Below are 22,219 nucleotides of genomic sequence, written 5' to 3'. Positions count from 1 at the left end.
TCATTTGGTAATACCATATGATTCCCCTCAGAGCATTCCTCCTCTCCGTTGGTGTCGATAAACGTCGAGTTTTTCCTAGTCGTCCGATGACGTCTAGTTGTACCCTTCCCCATGCGGATTTACCTCTCCATTGGTTTCGATAAACGTCGAGTTTTTCTCATTCGTCCGTTGACGTTTGATTGTATACCCTATTCCCAGTCATTCGTTAATGTCTGGTCGATTCCCAGCCAGAATCCCCAGTAGACGTCCTATTCGGTTTCTGATTGTGGTGCCTTTCCCTCGTGAAGTGGTTTTCTCCTTCTCCGTTGGTGTCGATAAACGTTGAGTCTCCCTTTCGTCCGTTGACGTCTGGTCGAGTTTTCTCCTTCTCCGTTGGTGTCGATAAACGTTGAGTCTCCCTTTCGTCCGTTGACGTCTGGTCGAGTTTTCCTGGTCGTCCCCAGTCGATTCTCCTTCTCCGTTGGTGTCGATAAACATCGAGCTTCTCCCTTTCATCCTATGACGTCTGGTCGAGTCTTCCCATTCATCCGATGATGTTTGGTTACCTCTCCGTTGGTCTTGGTAAGCGTCGAGTTTTTCCTGGTCGTCCCCAGTAGAGTTTTTCCTGGTCGTCCCCAGCTGGTTTACCTCTCCGTTGGTTTCGGTAAACGTTGAGTTTTTCCCATGTCGTCCGCTGACGTATGGTTGTATCCCTTCCTGGTCGTCCCCAGTAGATTTACCTCTCCGTTGGTCTTGGTAAACGTTGAGTTTTTCCTAGTTGCCCGTTGGCATCTAGTTGAGATGATTTCTGATCCCATTCATCGTGTGTCGATGTTTGGATGTGGTTGTACCTCTGAAAAGAAAGAAAACAAAAAATTCCCAGCAGTGTGCAAATTTCTACGGTTCTTAGTATTCAATCCCTGTTTACCCTGAAAGTCTGACAGCCGTTGCTCTCATCCGTTTGGGTTCCCAGTTGATTGAATAGGGGCAGCTGTAGCACCTCAAATCTGCACCCTACCTTTTGTGCATACATTTTCATTTTTTAGGTCATTAACATAACAAAGTCCATTGCATAGCATTGCATGGCCATTTGCCTAAGTGCAAGTTCCTTAGACAAATTAGGTCAAACTGGTCAGGAGATCAGGTCAAACAAGCAAGCTTGTGCAATTTCCATTGAGACAAGGCCCTAAGGTTGGTTTATCAAGTTCATATGGTCTAAGGATCATTTTGAAGAGATTTGGACAAATATTGGATGCTCAGAAGTCATCAGTCAAGCTGGATTTCAGCTGAAACCCTAGAAAGTCAACTGTGGTCAACTGTGCCTGATTTTATGGATTTGAAGGTGGGAGATGGTTTGAAAGGCTTCATTCATGTCCATACAAGTCTCATTTGACATATCAAAGATCAAGGTTGAAGAAAATAAAGTCAGATCAAAAGTTTCCTAAAATGGCAGGTGACCTGTAATTTCAACTGCCCAAAATGGAAAGTTTTTCTCCTCAAAATTACTTCATCATACAAGCTTCAAATGGAATTTTGTCCAACATGAAAGTTGAAGATCTTTTTCACACCTTTCCAAAAAGTCACAGAACATAAAATTCCCATGTGTGGTTGGCAAGATATGATCAAATCATTTTCAGAAAATGGTGAACTTCAAAAGGCCATAACTCATGAACCATTTGGCCAAATTGGATGATTCTTTTTTGAGCAAGTCATATTTGACATGTACTATCACATTGCATCATCACATTTCATTGAAAACCTTCACATAAAAAGGTCATTTTTCAAGTGAACCATTTAAAAATTGGTGGGGAAAATAGTGATTTTCAAAAATGCAAGGCATTTGCACTTCAAACCTTTTCCAACACATTCCAAATGACAAATATGACTTGCTTAAACTGCATTTTACTGTTGCATTGGCTACAATTGGAAAGGGCATTTTGGCCACTTTGCTTAACATATGCATTACACTAATCCACTTGAATTTTTGTTAATCTTGATTAATAACTGGATTAAGAGGTGGTATAAAGGCATAATTGTAACAGAAACTCTTAATCACAATCAAAATTCTCAGATCCAAACTTTAAAAGTTCACCAATTCTCTCAATTTTCTCCACTTTTCTTCACACTTTTTTGCAATTGTTCATCAAGAATCCATTGTTCTTTGTGCTATCTTTTGCCTTGTTCATCATTTGCAGGTGGTTTAGATCAACTGTTCGAAATCAATTGTGGAAGAATCAATCAAATCCGCAACTGTTGCAAGCTTGCTTATCCATGACAGTTTGGAAGTTCTTGAATATGGTGCATCATTGAGCTGAATTACTTGTTCCAGTCATCTTCCTAGGCATCGTCCAACTTCTGTTGTGGCAATTGGCAACCTGAAGATCACGATTTCAACAGCAACTTCATCAAGAGGTAAAAACTCAAAACCTCTAATTCTCAAAATCAACATGTGGCTTAGGTAGAGTGTGCAACATAGAGTAGAATGACATTTGAATCGTGCGATTTCATCCAATATCCATCAAGAAATCTGGATCTAAAGTTTGTATGTCAAAACATTTTTTGATCGAATCTTTTTGTGTGTTGATTTCTGGACAAATTCATGTTCATATTCGTGATCCTTGTTGAATGCCGGTTCCAACCATATATGGCATGTTGATTTTCATGAGAGTTTGGTCATGGTGATGATTTTTGATCAAGAACGCGATGAACAAGCTGCAGAACACGTCCAGTTTTCGCGTTTGATTCGCTTTTCCATGCCTTCGTTTCAAATTCGTGTTTCCCGCGGATCCCAGCCATTCACGTGACGCCACCGCGTTTAGTGAAACGGGGCGTTTTGCCCCTGGCTCCGTTTAATTACGAGATTGCCACTCGCGCCAATTAATTCATTTAAATTCTTAAATAATTTTTTCATTTTGCATCAAAACTTCAAAAAATCACAATTAATTCATGGAGGATCCAAATTGGCTGAGGATTTTTGTGTTCATCTCCAAATTCTCTCTAGTTTTTTTAGGTATGATAATCAAAGTTGTGCCTGGCAGATTTTTTGACTTTGCCTAATGCCTTTGATCATGTATGCTATATGTATATGTTTTGCCATATTGATCATGAAATCTTGATGCCTTATCCAAAATGTGTGAAATTTTATATGCATGTTCTTGACTCTTTCCTGGTGATTTTGGTATAGAGTTTGCTAATTTTGAGTCCCTGGTTAGAGAGATATGATGTGGTCAAGTTGAGTGTGACAATATGTGTCACACTATGTTATGCCATGTTCTTGAATTTTGTTTCCATGCTTCTACTTTGCCATTTGCTCTCAATTTTTGCATGTGATTACTTGTGTATGTCTAGTTTAACCATGATTTTTTGTAGGATTTGTTGATCAATTTCCTAATTGATTGGGATTTTTGTTTGCTGTTTACCATTTTGTGAACTTTTCTTGAGTGATCAACTTACATGACTTGTAAAATTCTCATTTCTTATCATATGAAGATGAAATTTGGTGGATTGGTTCTTAACATGCTTAACTTCATCTTGGCTTTGGTCCCATTCATTTATCATTTGTTTCCACTGTTTGGAATTCATTTGAAGTTGGCACATGATTTGTGGTCTTGTTTGAAGTTGTATTTGCATACCATGACTTCCTGATTTTAATTTCCTTACTTCCACTTGTCCAAATATCATGAAATTTGATATGCTGCTCATTCAATGTGTTCTGTTTAAGCTGGAATTTTTGTGGAATTTATTGAGCTGTTTTGGTATTGATTTGATTGTAATCATTCTGTTTGCTCATATGTGGTTCACACTTGCCTACTTTGGCCTAAATTGTGTATGAAATGGATTTGGTGCATAGTTTTGATGTGAGACCAATTAGATTATATTCTTGTTTGATTAATCTTGGTTTTGATCAATTTTTACTTGCTGTTTTGAATTTTTCATCTCCTTTTGACCCTAGGCTTGTCCTAGTGGTCTTACTTCTCACCTTTGAGTTGTTTTTTCAGGTTAAGAAGCAAAATGCTTTGAAGAGTTTAATTCAAGTTGATTTTGGTTTAGTTGTTTGTGATGAACTAACTTGGTGTATTTTGTAGGATGCTAACTCATTTGCTTTGAGTTTGGGCTTGGCACATGTGATTGATTGTATTGACTGTTGGTTCATAATTTGTCTGTTTTGACTTTGTGACTTGAATACTGATTATATTTGATTGATTTCAGGTACCATAGTCGCTTTAGTTATTTGAGAACTAGCTATTGCTTTGCTTTGCTTAAGCATTGAGGTAGACTCTCTTGTCTCCATGTAGTCTGGAAGACCTGGCCTGTTACTCGGCCAGGCACCTGTCTGAAGTCCTCCTTAAGAGGCGATGTTTGTGCTTGTTTACTTTTGTCCCCAAGCAGGTAAAGACCTCTATGAGGCAATTGGCGGATAAAAGAGATATGCAATCTATCTCCCGCTATTCTGTTGAGTCGTCCCTCTGCTCACACCACTGTGTTGACGCATTGAGGACAGTAACCCAAGATCTTGTATAGTTGTACAGTTGAGTCCGTGTCTTGAGTGTAGAAGGGTTCCCACATTCTGAACCCACGCTCCTTTGTCTGAAGCTCTCCCTGGCCAGGGATAAGAGCTGTGAAGTCTCATCTTCACTCACCTTTCATCTGCTTCACCTTGGCTCTCGATGTCGAGGTTAAGAGCAAAACTCACCCTGTACAGTTGGCTTACTCTTGCAGCCCCACCCTTGTTTGAGCCTCACTTGTGTGCATATAGTGTGTGTTGTTTGTGATTGTTTGCTATTGCTTGTGCTTTAGGATAAGCTTACTTCCTGTGCAAGTTAGCTAGAAACCTTGACTTAGGGATGATTTTGCATGATAACATCTAGGCTCGAGTTAGTCTCCCTAGTTGTGTCTCCCTCTGTTATCTGGTTAGGCTAGTCCTGTATCCCTCCGTAGGGGAACTACGTCGCCCTGATCCTCATACCAGATGAGGTACGTAGGCAGGAGATGAGCAGATCTCTCCGGGCGCCTGTGTCTTTGTTTTGTCTTGTTGTGTGCTTGGAAGCTGATGTAAGTCCATCGAGTGGCATTCGGGTTCCAGTATGCGTGTGTTTGGTTCGGAAGCTGATATAAGTCCAGCGATTGGCAATCGGGTTCCATGTTTGCCCGTGTTTGCGTGGTTTTGTGTGCGTGTTAGCCGAGCTACGAATGCTCTGATTCTCCTTCGTCCAAAGGAGATACGTATGCATAGGATGCGACATCCTAGCGAGCATGTGTCGTTCCCCCAGTCCGAACTACTTTGACTCTGATGTCTATGCTTGATAGGCTAAGTAGGCCCAGGATGCGATATCCTGCCGAGTCGGTCTTGTTTGTTTTCTTGTGTCTCTTTCAGCCAGTATTTGTTTGTTTTTGAGCAATGTTTTAGCAACCATATTCCTTCCTTTTGTGCGTGGATCCCGTCGAGTACGACGAATGCGTAGGGGTGCTAATACCTTCCCTTCGCATAACCGACTCCCGATCCCATTCTCTTTAGTCGCGAGACCATGCTTTTTCCAGGTTTACTCTGAGCGTTTCCTTTCCCTCTTTTGGGATAAATAACGCACGGTGGCGACTCTGTTGTTCTTGTTTCCCGCCGGTTTTTCGCGTAATGCGACAAGGAGGCTTCGGGGTACAAAGCGTCGAAAGACCAGGATGAAGAGGTCCAAGTAAGAGAGAAAGTACGAGTGACATTGTTATCACCATCAGATTTATCGATTATGAAGTTGGGAGCTGTAGATAAAAATCATTTTGAAATTATGACCGTCGACGACGAGGGGGAAAGTGATTGGCGTAAACCGCTAGTCAATTATTTACGCAATCCTGTAGGGTCGACAGATCGAAAGATAAAGTATAGGGCCCTTAGTTACGTCTTGGTGAACGATGAATTATTCAAAAAGACAATTGAAGGAGTGTTACTAAAATGCCTGGGAGAAAGCGAGGCATACGTGGCTGTGTCTAGCTTACATAGTGGAGCGTGTGGGGCGCATCAAGCAGGTTTGAAGATGAAATGGCTCTTGATGCGCTCAGGAGTTTATTGGCCTTCAATGTTGAAAGATTGCATTGAATTTGCTAAAAGCTGTCAGGAATGCCAATTGCATGGGGGCAAAGAGCACGTGCTTGCAAGCGAGTTGCATACAATTGTTAAGCCCTGGCCTTTTCGAGGGTGGGCACTGGATGTTATAGGAGAAATAAAACCAGCCTCGTCGAAACAACAAATGTATGTTTTGGTCGGTATTGACTATTTCACAAAATGGGTCGAAGCCGTGGCATTAACAAATGTAGACCAAGAGGATGTGATAGATTTTGTCCAAAGTCATATCATCTGTAGATTTGGCATCCCAGAAACAATCATAACTGACCAGGGGTCAATCTTCATTGGTCGAAAAGTGCAAGATTTTGCAAAAGAAATGGGAATCAAGTTACTGACTTCTACCACCTATTACGCACAGGCGAATGGCCAAGTTGAGGCTGCAAATAAGGTGATCATCAACCTAATAAAGAAACATATAGGCAAGAAGCCAAGAAATTGGCATAAGATGTTAGACCAAGCTTTGTGGGCATGTCGAACGTCACCAAAAGAAGCAACTGGTACAACTCCATTTCGACTGGTATATGGGCATGACGTAGTGTTGCCAGTAGAGATTCAGGTTCAGGCAGTCAGAACCCAAAGGCAATATGAAATACCTTCTGAAGATTATTGGAGCATGATGACAGACGAACTGGTCGACTTAGATGAGGAGAGAATGTTAGGCTTGGATTCCTTACGAAGGCAGAAAGAAAAAGTCGGCAGAGCCTACAACAAAAAGGTGAAAGGAAAAATGTTTGCTGTCGACGATCTAGTCTGGAGAGCGATCTTGCCTATGGATAGAAATGATAGAGTTTTGGGTAAATGGTCCCCTAATTGGAAAGGACCATTTAAGGTTTTGCAGGCTTTTTCTAATAACGCCTACGAGGTCGAGGAGTTGGCACCAGATAGGCGAATCCTAAGGGTGAATGGAAAGTACTTGAAAAAATATAGGCCTCTCCTTCAAGAGGTCAAGATTTTGACAGACTAAATGATTGTCGAATGAACTATGTTGGAGAAAACTATGTTGGAAATCAGCTACAAAAGGCACAGAAAATAAATACACAGTGCTAAAATAAGAATGATAACTTTAAAGTGGCAAGAAGCCATTGTTGATACATTACACAAAAAATAGCACATAATAAAAGCGGTCAAAGTTGGCCGAACTTGGATTGAAAAGATTTAAGCTCAAAATTGTAATGCAGAGACGTAGGCTCCAAGGTGTCGGCCTGGGCCTTAAGCTGTTCAAGCTGCTTCTCAACAGTTGAAAGCTCTTCAGCTACCGCTAAGGCATCATCGGTGGTTTGCTCCACAATGGCATGGGCAGGTTTCAGAACTTCTTTGATAAAGCACGACTCCTCCTTGGTAATTGACTCCAGCTCATTGTCCAAAGTAGCAATTTGATGCCGAAGGGCATCAATCTGTTGGCGTATCTCAGTGGCCCTTGTTTGTTTGGAGATCAACTCCTTGTTCTTTTCCTCCATGGTCCCCAGCAGTTTGGTGACCTCCGCGTCAGCATTCATCACCAACTCCGACTTTTCCTTTACAAAGGCCTCAGTAGAAGCAATCTGGCATTCAATTTCCCTAACCCTGTCGATATGGCGCAACATGGGAACCAGGAGTTGTTCTAGAGCGGCCGTTGCATGCTTGGTATATTCTGAAAGCTGAAGATCTTTAAGTTGGGCTAAAACACGCAAGATCTCTAGACCGACAACAGGTTCATGCATGAGCACAAAAGGGAGGTCAGGATTCAAGGCGTGAAGGCAAACTTTGTCCATCAAAGCTTTGGTTTTCGTCGCCTCAGAGCCCATTTTGCCAGAGTGATGAAGCTGCTCAGAGTCAGAAGAATCATCACGCGATCTCACCAGGTTACGGAGCCTAGCAATTTCTTCTAAGGCAGAAGGCTTTATCGCCAGCCCCTAGAAAGATGAAGGAGAAACAGCCGATAGAGGAGTAGTTTGAGAAGAAGGAGAAGCATTTGATGGAGGAGTAGTTTGAGAAGGTGGTTTCTTATTGGTGTCGACACCCACTGGTCCCCTTGGATCCTGCAAAGGCAAGGAAGCTGAAGAGAGACTAGAGTCAGAACTAGTCGAATTGGAATCCGTATACATTGCAGGACTAGTGACGGAGTCAGAGTCACTATCACTAATTTAGATAGGGAAGCCAATGAACTCACCAGCGGTTGACAGATTGTAGTGGGTGAGCTGGAGAAGAAACCGGCGACGAAGGAGTATAGTCGGCAACGGGTTGAGACGGCTCAGTAGAAGCATCAGCCTGCTGTAAGGAAAAGGTGTGTGTAAGAGAAGTACAACAATCCAAGGGAGTAGACAGGAAAACAAGCGATTACCTATGTCGACGCAGGGGAGACGACATCTGGATTTTCTTTTCCCAAGACAGCAGCAGTGGAGGTGTTGGTCGACTACGAAGCCCCCACAGCTGGATCAGGGGCCTTGTTAAGAATGGAAGTGTCGACCACGATGGTGTCGGCATCTATAGCAGGAGCCTTTGGAGTGGGCACTTTATGGTGTCTCTTTTTCTTGGTTTCGTCACTCCTAGAGGGAGAGTCATGCTTCTTCCTTTTGTGGCCATGGTGGCTTTTGGATTTATGCTGGGAAGTTGGCTGGAGACATGAAGAGAGGTTATAAGCAGATATTCTAGCCAGAAGATCAGACAAGCCAACAAGAAATACCTCAGATCATGTGGCGGTAGAGCGTTTGTGTTTTTTTGGATTTTTTGGAGTGAGAAGAGATAGTGGGGTCTTTCGAACGTGGTTGACCCTACACATAAGTAAGAGATTAGAGACCACGTAGTGTTTCCCTTAAAAAATCACAGGAGTAAATGAGACTGCTTCATATAGGTGCATACCGAAAAATTGGGTTTTTTCAAAACTTGAGCAATAAGATGCTCATCATCATCAGAAGATTTCTCAGGAGCAGCCTGTAAAAAGGGGAAATGACGATTAAGAATAAAAAACAAAAAGGTTAAAGGGAACAACAACCCAGTCAGAGTTAAACCTGTGCCTCTGGTGTCGAAGGAGTAGGTTCTTTGGCAGGAGCAGGATCCATAGGGTCTAGAGGGATCGCTGCAAACAAACAGAAGAAATACAAGTGAGCGACGAAATCCAGCTGAAAGGAGGTGTTAACTTTCTAGAAAAGTGTTACCAAGTTGTGTGGATTCGAACACGCTAACATATTGAGGATCAATATGAAGTGGCCTTGAGTAGTCAGGAAGATAATGCTTCGTCGGGACCACTCTGTCGGCCTTTTTCTTATAGGCATTTTGTACATGTGAAATGGGACAATAAAACCACTCCGGGACCAAATGGCCAAAGGCCAAAGCCAAGGGGCTAGATGGCAAAGGAGGGAACTTGAGGTTTCCAAAGTGAAGGGCGTAAAGATACTTGTCTTTTGCGTAACCAGGGATTTTAAGTTTTGGGAGCCCGTCGGTTACTTTCTCCTTTAGTTTGACCGCGGCCTCCTGTTGATTGTAGTTTTAAGTGTCGGGTTTTTGTTATCGTCTCCATAGGGATTGTGAGATATCACCGCCTTTCGACAGTTGTTTCAATTCTTAACTCGTAGTAACAAGGGGGTTTTTGGGTTTAGTCACGGTATCTTGCATAAAAGTGTAATAAAATGCGGTAAAAGATTTGGTTTTAATATTTGAGAAATATTGCCAAAGTTAGGGTTCGACGATCACTTTGCATGTATATGTTCAATCAATAAAACTTATAAACTCCTTTAGATGATAAACTATTTCACAAAGTCCGCCCAATGTGTTTATCTCTAACACACATTGTGAGTTTTCCCATTTTGATCCATTGTTTATCTCTAACACAATCTATCAAAATGACAACTTTTTGGTTCAACCTTATGGTGAACAAAATCATTCATTACTATCTCTAGCTAACAAACAAGATTGGATGAAAACCTAGGTAAAGTGTTGGTAAGCATCTCTCGATCATAAACCAACACAAAGAGTTTTCAATAAAACAAAGTCTTCACCATATATTCACCATTAAAGAGTTTACAAATGAAGATCATCCCATTTACACACAAAGCTAATGATCATCTACATCTAACCTTGACAAAATGAAGAACTTAGCTACTCATTTTCATGGTAGCTTGGTCAACAAGTTTCGGAAGAAGGTTGATCAACATCCGAGTCGAATAATCGAGATTGGATGGGAATCCACCTTCTTTTTATGAAAGATTGTTAAGAGATGAAGAGAAATGATTTCTAGGTCACAAAAGATCTCTAGAGCAATGCTGGAAAAAATATCTAAAAAGTACAAAAGTATGGAGGTGTAAAATTATGGCTCCAAAAAGTAGCCCTTGCTACTTATAGTGCTGCTATTGAGTTGTCATGCTCACTAGGCGAGCAGAATGGCTCACCTAGCGAGCCCCAAAATGAGGCACCTGCGCCCAAAGAAATGTCCTTTTCCAGATTGGCATGTTCGCTAGGCAAACAAAACCTTCGCTAGGCGAAGCCCACGCTTCACCCTTCGCTCCAGCGAGCTTATGAGGTTTTGCTACTGGAATTGCTCGCTGGGAGCTCGCTAATGGCTCGCCTAGCGAGTGAGTACTGGCTGCGCTGTTGGCCAAGTCTGGACGTGTTCGCTACACCCTTCGCTGACAGCTCGCCTAGCGAGTTTGTTGATGTTTGCTACTGTAAAATACTGGAGCTCTTCGCTGGGTTCTCGTTGGGCGCTCGCCTAGCGAGCTCTTTGCCATAGCCCTCGCCTAACGAGCAAGCTAATGAATGCATCCTTTCTTTGGTCCCTTTGCCAACTTTCTTATGGCTTCATTTTCTATTATTTCATGCCTAATTCCTGCACAGTAACACACAAATCAAAGGTACCAAGATCGTTTATCATTGTATTGCAATTCATCAAAAACAAAGGTGGTTTCGAACACTTTAGCAAGGAAATGGAGTGAAAGATGCCCATATTTGATAGCTCAAATAAGCACTTTTGGGTATCTAACAACTCTCCCCAACTAGATTCTTGCTTGTCCTCAAGCAAAGTATGCCTCTTGAAGGACAAGAGGATTTGCATTAAGAAAAAGGTTTCTCCGAAATCGGATAAAATGGCTCAAACACAAGCGAATCAGCAGATACAAATTTCCAACGGTTAGAATAAAATAATACACAAGAACTAAAACTTAGTAGCAATGCGAAATATGTATCTATCCACAACAATATTATCTTGAATGAATCACCCTATCTCTCCTCTTCGAATAAGGATTGAAGAAATTACGCGTTTGCAACCGCGGGAATAATCTCACTCTCCAACAACAATGAAGAAATCAATTCAATTCATACAATGTCTAACAATTATAAATGGTAATGTGGAAGCACGAAGATCACTGAGGACTTTTCGGTTGAAGCTTGGTTAGGTTAACAAACAAGGGTCATTTCTAAGGCCATTGAAAACGAAATTGCCGATGCAAAAGAGACATTCACTGTACATTATTCACACATATAAACTTTGTTCCATTTATTTCTCATTTGAAACCTTCACAACTCTTATTTCACCACTCAATTTTTGTTTTTCACTATTTTTCTTCCAAGCAAGCATTCATTTTCATTTTTTTTCTATTTTTTTTCTTTTCTTTCACATCATATTTACAAACAGATGTTTCTCTTTTCTATATTTTATATATATATATATATATATATATATATATATATATATATATATATATATATATATATATATATATATATATTTTATGCTTGCTCGATTTTTCAAGAGTTGTGGCACTTACCGATTCTAATTTTCATTCTCCCCAACTTATTTCTTACTCACCCTAAGTGAATGCTCTTGACTTTTTACGACAAAAGAACAATTATCAAAATTTTCCGGGTTTCAAGAAAAAAAGATTTTTGAAATCTCGCTTTATTTCAAGCTGAGATTCAACTGTTTAAGCTCAAAGGGGTTAACGAATACTCTCTTTGCTCACAGGTAAGTTGCATTTGGAACTGGTTGTGCTCGATAGAAAACAAGTGCCTTGATCATTTCTAATTGCTTCCACATAATCACAATAATAAAAGACAAAGCATGAATCAAATGAATCAACAAGGCTTATTAGAATCCAGCATTTAAGTGTACAATGGAGGTTTCCTCACAATTTGTGGTTTTAAGTCCTAGATGAAACATTCATTCAATTATGTTGCAAAAAGACAATATTCAATTACAAAAAAGAGTAAAGTTCTTAATGCATTCTAAAATTCTAGCCGGAGGTAACCATGTACCTTAGCATTATTCACTTGTTTATTTTTATCATTGTCATCCAAGCTCGGATGCACCTTCATTGGATACTTCTTTGAGGAGCAACCAATCTAGAAGGTTTGACACTCAACCAACCAAAAATTTATTAAAACAACGAAATTTAAAACATAAATAATAACATTACTTCAAAATTTAAAATTGTTCATGGGGGACAAAACACCCCAAAAGTAAATAACCAACATCAAAATACAATAGAAATAAAACATAATATAAAAAATAAAATAAACTTAGCCCTCCAAGGACTCATAACCCTCATCAGTACTGGCTTCAGAACCAGTAGCCTCATCATCATCATCTTCATCATCATCTACATCAGCAGCACCAGAAGACGCACCAACACCCGTCCCCTCTCCAAACACAGGCCTGTCCACAGGCCAGCTAGCGTGCTGCAGAAACTGCTCACGTGTCATCATAGAATGCTCTCCAGAGGGGTCGCACATCTGCAACTGTAACAGCTGCATAGAATCGTGCATATCGAGCATGGCGCGCTGGGTTGCCGCCATCCAATCCCAGTTGTAGTTGCAAACAGCCTGCTGGAAAGGATCGGATCCTAGAGTAGAAGTACCAGGACCATCAGAAGCCCCGGTAACCTCAGCAGCTGAACTACTTCTTACATTCTTCGGTTTGCAATACTTGACCACGTATCGGTCATCAATGGCCGGCAGGATCCTTACTTGACCCCTAGAGGATAGCCTCACCCTTGCTTGCAGGCACAAAGCCATGATTAGGCAAGGGAAAGCCAGGGGATAATTCACTCGTGCCCCCGACTTTAGCCCGCTTTCAATCACGGACTTCAGCTGAAAAGCAATAATCCTCGCCACATCAATCTGGACGTTCGTGAGGATGCTGTGTACCAAGTGTGCCACTGGGATCGGCACGGTAGAAGTATGAGACTTGGGTGCGATGTTTGTAAGAACCAACAAAAGGATCAGTTGAGCCAAGGGAATCATGTCCTCCCTATGGTATCTCATGGGAACCCCAGATGGGTTCTGTAACACCCCGAATTAAATAAGAGGATTATTTAAATTAAGTTAATAATATATTTAATAATTTAATTAAATAAATTGAATTATTGGATTATTATTATTATTATTATTTGGAATAATAATTATTTGGAAAATATATATATGTTGGAATAAGGAAAAAGGGTTCAATTGTTGGTAAAGAGTTTTCACGTGAGACAGAGAAGCGGCTGAAAAGTGAAAAGTGGAGAAAAGGGCAAAGAGGAAGAGCTAGAGAGCAAAGGTTGAAGAACGGAAAAGCTTGAAGCTCGAAGATTTGCCGGATTGTTCAGGTAAGGGGGGTTTATCGTCGTTTAATGGGTATTATAGATTAACATGTCATGGGAAGTGATAGCCGTTGAATTGACCCTAATTGGGATTATGAATGCTGGAAAATTACGTTGGATGAAACTGTGTTTAGGCTGTAATTGAATATGTGTTTGGGTTAGTTGTGAATTTCCGAACGTATAGCTTTTTACGGAAGTTGAATCGGAGGTCCGGAAGTCCTCCAACGGCGGAAAATGCGGAGAACTCTGCATTCTGCCTTGTGTTAGCGCAGGAACTGCTGTTTTGTCTGCGTTAACCGGTCAACCCAGGGTGTTAACCGGTTAACACTGTTATAATTTGTGAAAATGTGCTGTTTTGCCTGCGTTAACCGGTTAACCCAGGGCGTTAACCGGTTAACACTGTTGCGTTTTGCCAGAAAGTGTATTTTATCCTGCGTTAACCGGTTAACCCAGGGCGTTAACCGGTTAACACTGTTGGAAATCAGAAAAATTGGTATTTTAATGTTGTGAACATAATTGGGGATTGGTCTATTATCGTTAATTTTGATGAGTAATTTTGTTGAGTTGATGTTATGAAGTGTTGATACAAATATGTTGATAAGTTGATTTTGTTGAAAATACTGAGTTGTAGGCTTGATGAGCCAAAGTTGATTATAAGTTGATTTTGTTGAAAATACTGAGTTGTAGGCTTGATGAGCCAAAGTTGATTATAAGTTGATTTTGTTGAAAATACTGAGTTGTAGGCTTGATGAGCCAAAGTTGATTATAAGTTGATTATGTTGAAAACCTTGTTGTGTTGCTATTATTATTATGTTGTCGGAATTGTAAAGTCGTGTATGCCATGTACATTCATATGCATTAAGTCGGAGCTTTGCTCACACCACGTTGGCCTGGATTGGCAAAAATCGGAGCTTTGCTCACACCACGTTGGCCTGGATTGGCAAAATTTTAAGTTGAAAGTTGAAGGCTTATGCCTTGATGCCCACTAAACTGGCAATGATTTTAAGTTGGGAGTTTTACTCCGAATGGTACCACATGCATGACGAGTCGAGTCTCATTTGAGTTGCATTTTTTGTTGTTGTTGAGTTGCAATTTATGTCGTTATTGAGTTGCATTTTACGTTGTTATTGAGTATGATATTTGAGTTGATGTGCCGTTACTGAATGCATGATATGATTAGGGTGATTAACGTGTAAATTTACTTAACATAACATGATAATTTATAATGTTTGTTATATCGATTGAGGAACTCACCCTTACAATTATTTTTCAGGTAACGAGCAGTAATTGAGTAGAATCGAGTGCTTGGAGTCTAGAGTAGTCTACTTAGTGGGTCGTGCTCTGATAGATGTAACATCGGGACGGGATGTTTTAATTGTTTATTGTTGATTGTTGAACCTTTTTACCTGTAAAACGTTATATGTTTTGAATGGTTGGTTGATTCTATCCGCTGCGTATTTTGCAAGAAGTGTTTATGTTGAATTAAATAATGAGCATGACTGATTGTTATGGTGAAATGTGTGAAGTGTTGTGTGACACCCTTAACTGCAATAATTACTCTGATTGATATGTTTGTTGTTATTTTATTAAATATTTGGGGTATTTTAGAAGGGTGTTACAGGTTCAGCTCAACTGATTTCCCTTTCAAAAGCAGGGCAGCAGAAATCGCATCAGTATCCCGGTGAAGCCTTAAATCTTTGTGGTAGGTGTCTCTCTCCTCGGCTCCCAGATGGAGCGGTTCACCCAGGACACGGTTAATTGCATCCCGATCGAACGCAACAGGACGGCCGAACACTCTAGACGTCCATGTGAATGGCTCGTCGTCGTTCGGCAGTGCGTTCGCGTAGAACTCACGCACTGTTGCGATATCGTAATGCTCCAGGGGGGATATTAACCGATCCCACTTTTTGCTGTTAATCAACCCGGCGAATGTTCGGTTCGTGCCTTCAAGGTTGATTAAAAATCTCTTTTCCGGCAAAATCTTTCGCTTTTCCAAAGCAATATATCTTGCGGCTTGCTTTGGCCCGACAAATTTGTCGGTGTCGAATTGTATTGGTACGGGACGGGAAGTGTTCCCGCCCTTTCTCTTTTTCGAAGCTCCGGACCTGGATTCCATCTGCACAGACAGAGAGAGGAAACAACACAAACACAAACAGATTAGAAAGCAAAACCAGAAGTCCAACAACTGTCATGCTCGCTGCTGCTTTGCCTAGCGAAGTGGCAGCGAATGCTCGCCACTGGTTCGCCTAGCGAGTTGCTAGCGAATCTTACGGGTTTTTGGGTTCTGCAATGTTTAACAACCAAATTCTAGAAAAACCTAAGTCTCATGGTATCCCTTTCAGAAACAAAATGGTTTATCATGCAAAGAATCGTTCTAGGATACATGTAATTCTAAACCCACATGCAAAACCTAAAGATTCCCACACCACCAACTTCACCCTAAATGTCTCATGTTCAGAAATTTCAAGCAATTGGAAACAGAAAGTAATGAAGAAGGGGCAAACCTGATTTGAGATCTGTTGAATTTGAAATGCACAGGAGGTTAGGGATGCAATGTTAGGGTTTAGAGTTGTTAGATGAAATGTGAGAGAGTGTTTGTGAGTGTGAGTTCAGAGTTCGTGAGTGCAACACTTTAAAAATGGTTATGGGCCCAAAAGAGTGGCCTGCTGAGAATTAAATGAGTGCTGCCACGCAGCCCTCGCTGCTGCTTCGCCTAGCGAGCAGCTAGCGAATCCACTCGCTACTGCTTCGCCTAGCGAGCACCTAGCGAGCATGACAGCATGTGCTTTTTTCAAATATAGCATTCCTGGTACATTCAGCAAGGTTTAACAATTGGAATCCCAATACGACACCACAGAAAAACTGTAAATACTTATAATGTTGGGGTGCCTCCCAACAAGCGCTTGTTTAACGTCGGATAGGCTCGACGGTGCGATGCTCACAGAGGAGCATCCAAAGAAATAGCACAGCTCTCGCGATCCACATGACCGCCGAGATAAACCTTCAAACATTGGCCATTAACGGTCCAACTCTCCTTCTTTTCCATGTCCTAAATGACAATAGCTCCGTACTCCTTCACTTCTTTGACCCGAAATGGCCCGGACCATTTTGATTTCAACTTTCCGGGGAATAACTTCAACCTGGAATTGAACAATAGGACCAACTGTCCGGGCACAAATTCTTTCTTTCGAAGCTTTTTGTCATGATATTTTTTTACCTTTTCTTTGTACAACCAACTTGAGTGATATGCGGCATTGCGCATCTCTTCCAACTCAAGCAGTTGCACCTTCCTTTTCTCACCGGCCAAATCCTTTTCAAATTTTAAAAATTTCAGACCCCACAAGGCTTTGTGCTCCAATTCGACCGGCAAATGGCAAGTTTTACCAAACACCAATTGAAAAGGAGTGAGCCCAATTGGAGCTTTAAAGGAGGTACGGTATGCCCATAACGCTTCGTCCAATTTTTGTGACCACTCTTTTTTCGAATTTGACACAGTTTTTTCGAGAATTCTCTTAATCTCACGATTAGAGACCTCGGCTTGCCCATTAGCCTGTGGGTGATACGGAGTTGCCACTCTGTGTGATACACCGTAATGTTTTAAAATGCTTTCCAACGGTGCATTACAAAAGTGTGACCCTCCGTCACTTATCAACACTCGGGGGGTTCCGAAACGGGAAAATATGTTTTTCTTCAAAAAATTTATTACCGTTTTCGCATCCGCCCGAGGTGAGGCGATCGCCTCAACCCACTTAGAAACGTAATCAACTGCGACAAGCATATACTCGTTACCATAAGAGGGTGGGAATGGTCCTACAAAATCGATGCCCCAACAATCAAATACTTCGACTTCTTGGATGTTTTGGAGAGGCATCTCGTCTCTCTTACCAATCCCACCGCTTCTCTGGCAACTATCACAACTTTGCGCATGGGTATGTGCGTCTTTGAAAATAATGGGCCAATAAAATCCTGACTGAAGGATTTTAGTGGCCGTTCTCACCCCATTATAGTGTCCGCCGTAAGGCGAGTTGTGACAATGCCAAAGGATGCTCTGCGCTTCATCGCCAGTAACGCATCTCCTTAAAAGGTTATCACTACCCAACTTAAACAAATACGGGTCATCCCATACGTAATACTTGGCATCCGAAAGAAACTTCCTTTTTTGGTTCGAAGTTAGGTCGGGAGGCACAAAACCACTAGCCTTGTGGTTCGCAAAGTCTGCAAACCACGGCCTAACTTGAATTTTAAAAAGTTTTTCATCAGGAAACTCTTCCCGGATTTCCTTCTCTGAAGCGGTAACCTCCACATTTACTAAGCGAGATAAATGATCTGCCACCAAATTTTCGATCCTTTCTTGTCTTTGATTTCAACATCAAATTCTTTCAACAAGAGGATCCAACGGATGAGCCTTTGCTTCGAATCCGGTTTGGTGAGCAAATATTTAATCGCCGAGTGGTCGGTATACACTCCGACTTTAGACCCTATAAGATAAGACCTAAAATTTTCAAGCGCATACACTATCGCAAGTAATTCTTTTTCAGTGGTGGCATAGTTAATTTGAGCCTCATTAAGAACTTTACTTGTGTAATGTATCGCATGAAATTTTTTCTCTTTTCTTTGGCCTAATACCGCTCCGATTGCATAGTCGCTCGCATCACACATTAGCTCAAAATTTAAATTCCAATTTGGAGCGACTATAATTGGAGCAGTAACCAATTTTTCTTTCAAAGTCTCAAAAGCTTGCAAACATTCATCGGTTAAGAGAAATACCTGGTCCTTAGCTAGCAAATTACTCAAAGGCTTAGCTACCTTTGTGAAGTCTTGGATAAAGCGCCGATAGAACCCGGCGTGCCCCAAAAAGCTTCGGATTCCCTTCACATTCACCGGAGGAGGTAACTTTTCAATCACTTCAACCTTAGCACGATCAACTTCAAGCCCTCTTGAAGAGACTTTATGGCCAAGCACTATCCCCTCGGTCACCATGAAGTGACACTTCTCCCAATTAAGCACAAGATTGGTCTTCACACATCTTTCAAGCACCGTTTTCAAGTTTGCCAAGCATAAACTAAAGGAACCACCAAATACCGAGAAGTCATCCATGAAGACTTCCATTGTTTTCTCAATAAGGTCGGCAAAAATGGCTTGCACACATCTTTGGAAAGTCGCCGGTGCATTGCACAACCCAAAGGGCATTTTTCGGTATGCGAAAACTCCAAACGGACATGTGAAAGCCGTCTTTTCATGATCGGCCGGGTCAACCGCAATTTGGTTATACCCGGAATAGCCATCCAAGAAACAATAGTATTGTTGCCCCGAGAGTCTTTCGAGCATTTGATCCATGAACGGGAGTGGAAAATGATCTTTTCGAGTTGCGGTATTCAATCGCCTATAATCAATACACATTCGCCACCCCGTTGCAACTTTAGTAGGGATCAACTCATCCTTGTCATTTCGGATCACGGTAATTCCACCTTTCTTCGGAACCACATGCACAGGACTAACCCATGGACTATCTGAAACTGGGTAAATCATTCCCGCATCCAACAACTTGACAACTTCCTTTCTAACAACCTCCTTCATAGTAGGATTTAAGCGGCGTTGTGGTTGAGCTACCGGCTTAAAATCCTCTTCCATTAAAATCTTGTGCATGCAATAGGAAGGACTAATTCCTTTTAGATCGGAAAGAGTCCAACCCATGGCTTCTTGATTTTTTTTCAGCACATTGATCAAACGGGCTTCTTCATCATTTGACAAAAGGTTGCTTATGATGACCGACTTTGCTTCGGTCTCATCTAGGAATACATACTTCAAAGTAGAAGGTAACATTTTCAATTCAATAGGTGCTTTTTCGTCATTAACCTCCTTCTTCAAGTCTTCCTCCTCAACTTCCCACGGTTGTAGTTCGTTTAAACCATCAAGATCCCTTAAGCATTCATCAAGAGCTTGCTCTTCTTCAACTGTGAAAACTTCAAATGAGTCATTAAGAGCTAACTCCATAGGAGATATCTCATGAATATGCTTAGAAACCTCCAAAATTGCCTCTTCGATCACATCGATGCGAAAGCTATCACTTCTATCTTTTGAATGCTTCATTGCTTCGAATAGATCGAAAGTAACTTCTTCATTTTGGACTCTCACCTTCATCAAACCGTCGTCAACGTCTATCATCATGCGCGCGGTTTTCATGAACGGTCGGCCCAGAATGAGCGGAGCATCATCATCTTCTTCCATATCAATAACAATAAAATTGACCGGGAAAAAGAATTTGTCGACTTTAACAAAAACATCTTGGGCTACGCCATGAGGATGGGTAGTCGACTTATCGACCAATTACAACGTCATCCAGATGGACTTAATTTCAATGTTGCCAAGCCTCTTTACAATAGACAATGGTATAAGATTAATGCTTGACCCCAAATCAATTAGTCATTTTCCTACATAGATATCACCAATTTTAACCGGCAAAGTAACTCGTCCCGGATCAACCTCTTTTTTCGGAAGCGTCCTTTGAATAATTGCACTACAGCTCGCATCTAGGAGAATGGTCTCCGATTCCGTATACCTCCGCTTTTTTGTAAGTATGTCCTTCATGAATTTGGCATACTTGGGCATTTGCTCCAAGGCTTCGGCAAACGGAATGTTGATTTACAGTTGTTTAAAAATATCCATGAACCGGGCGTAATGTCGTTCATTCTCCCTTTTAGATGGAGCATGTGGATAAGGAAGGTTTTGGATTGGAGTAGCGCTCACTACCTCCTTTCCTTTAGCAACTCTAAAACTTCTCGCTCTTTTCTTTTTCACTTCCTCCCCCATTACTTCATCACTCTTATTTTTCTCAATTTTCACACTTTCTTTCTTTTCAACTTCACCATTCTTTTTGTTCTTTTCACTTTCTTCCTCACTCCACTCCCCCACTTCACCATCAATATTATCCTCCAATATTTCCTCCTCATTTTTCTTCTTTTCCTCTCTTTGTTCACTCTCATCTCTTTTTTTATTCTCACTAATCAACTCCCTCCCACTTCTCGTCATGATCGCTTTACAATGCTCCTTAGGATTTGTTTGCGTGTTCGCCGAAAAAGAAGGACCGGGTTGTTGTTCCGCTAGTTGCTTAGCGAGTTGTCCAACTTGAGTCTCGAGATTTTTGATTGCCGCATTGTTGCTCTTTTGATTAGCCATTGACATTTGCATAAATTGTGTCAATGTCTCTTCTAATTTTGAAGTTACGACCGGCGGTTGTTGAGGTTGATAAGGATTTTGGGGAGGGTTTTGACGGCTAGAAGAACCACCCCCATAACCTTGGTTAAGGTAATAGTTACTCCTAGGTTGGAACCCTTGATTCCCTTGGAAGTGTTGTTGTTGATTTTGAGGATGTGGTTGATAAGGTTGTTGTTGTTGTTGTCTCGGTTGGTAGTCCCGTTGGTTTGCCATGTAGTTTACTTCTTCGAACCCGGGAGGTGGACAAAATCCGGTGTCATGCTCACCTTTGCAAAGCTCACAACAAGCTATTTGTTTAGCTTTTGAAGGTTCTCTCAACTCTTTTATTTGCTGCGTTAAGAGTTCCACTTGTTGTGAAATGAGTTTGTTTTGGGCAAGAATGGCATCGTTCGTCCCAAGTTCAAGCACTCCCGGCTTCTTTAAAGAGTTGCCTGTACTTTGACTTTGAAGATCATTTAGAGCCATTCGATTTATGATATCTGTAGCTTCTTCGGCGTTTTTAGACAATAAAGAACCACCCGAGGTAGCATCCAACAAAGTCTTGCAGTTTGGTTGAAGTCCATTTTTGAAAATATGGATTTGAGTCAATTCATCAAAACCATGCCCTTTACATTTCCGAAGCATGGATTTGAATCTTTCCCACGCCTCATTTAATGATTCGTTGGTTCCTTGTGAAAACACTGAGATGGCCGTCTTGGATTCCATGAACCGGTTGTGGGAGAAAAATATTTCGATGAACTTCTCTTCCAACACGTTCCAATCTGTCATGACGGCTGGTGTTTGATCTAAGTACCAATCTTTTGCTTTGCCGAGCAAAGCGTGGGGAAATAATCTTCTGAACAACGGTAGCTCTTGAGCTTGATCAACTCCGGCCGCCAATGGTATCTCGTAAAATTTGGTGAGAAAAGAAAAGGGATCTTCATGGTCCATTCCGGTGAATGGACTTCCATATAGTAAATTAAGAGTTCCCGTTTTTATCTCGGCTTGCCTTCCCGTGTGGTTGGCAAACTGAGCAGTATTCCTTGGACTGTTTACACATGGAGTGGAAATGGGCGGTGGTGGTGGTTCCATGATAGGTATGAACGGCGGTGGATGTGTGGTAGAAGAACTTTCTCCTTGTTCTTGTCGTTGTCTAGCTTGTTGCCTCCTTCGTCTCGTTCTTCTATTCAGCCTCCTTGCGGTTCTTTCGATCTCGGGATCAAAAAGAAGTTCGTCCACAGGAATCTGCCCTCGCATAAAACGAAAGCTGCACACTAAACCAAACAAATTACAAGCACAAGTCAAAAATTCGAAAGCTAAAAATTAAGCAACTATTGCGATGCTTGCAATATCAATTCACAATCCCCGGCAACGACGCCATTTT

The 22,219-nt window shown here is 41.4% G+C and overlaps 2 protein-coding genes across 2 annotated transcripts in view; one reads left to right on the top strand and one right to left on the bottom strand.

Moving 5' to 3' along the window:
• The first annotated feature begins 6,407 nt into the window (after nucleotides 1-6,407).
• LOC127136653 (uncharacterized) lies at nucleotides 6,408-7,055 on the top strand. The gene has a single exon (XM_051063190.1). The coding sequence runs from the start codon at nucleotides 6,408-6,410 to the stop codon at nucleotides 7,053-7,055; it is 648 nt and encodes a 215-aa protein (XP_050919147.1).
• Nucleotides 7,056-7,983: 928 nt separating this feature from the next.
• LOC127136651 (uncharacterized) overlaps nucleotides 7,984-22,219 on the bottom strand; it is a 29,226-nt gene continuing 14,990 nt past the window's right edge. Inside the window, exons 2-5 of the mRNA XM_051063189.1 lie at nucleotides 9,079-9,146; nucleotides 8,930-9,001; nucleotides 8,241-8,338; nucleotides 7,984-8,182 (exon numbers count right to left, since the gene is read on the bottom strand). Coding sequence (XP_050919146.1) covers nucleotides 7,984-8,182; nucleotides 8,241-8,338; nucleotides 8,930-9,001; nucleotides 9,079-9,146 — 437 coding nt within the window. The remainder of the gene's footprint in view (nucleotides 8,183-8,240; nucleotides 8,339-8,929; nucleotides 9,002-9,078; nucleotides 9,147-22,219) is intronic.

The sequence above is a fragment of the Lathyrus oleraceus genome, chromosome 4 (genome assembly GCF_024323335.1).
Source record: "Lathyrus oleraceus cultivar Zhongwan6 chromosome 4, CAAS_Psat_ZW6_1.0, whole genome shotgun sequence".
In the NCBI taxonomy this organism is placed as follows: Eukaryota; Viridiplantae; Streptophyta; class Magnoliopsida; order Fabales; family Fabaceae; genus Lathyrus; species Lathyrus oleraceus.
This window is presented reverse-complemented; position numbering and strand designations above follow the sequence as displayed.

Bases quoted from the DNA above. Each gene is read 5' to 3' on its own strand.
- LOC127136653 (XM_051063190.1), top strand. From the start codon at position 6,408: ATGGGAATCAAGTTACTGACTTCTACCACCTATTACGCACAGGCGAAT.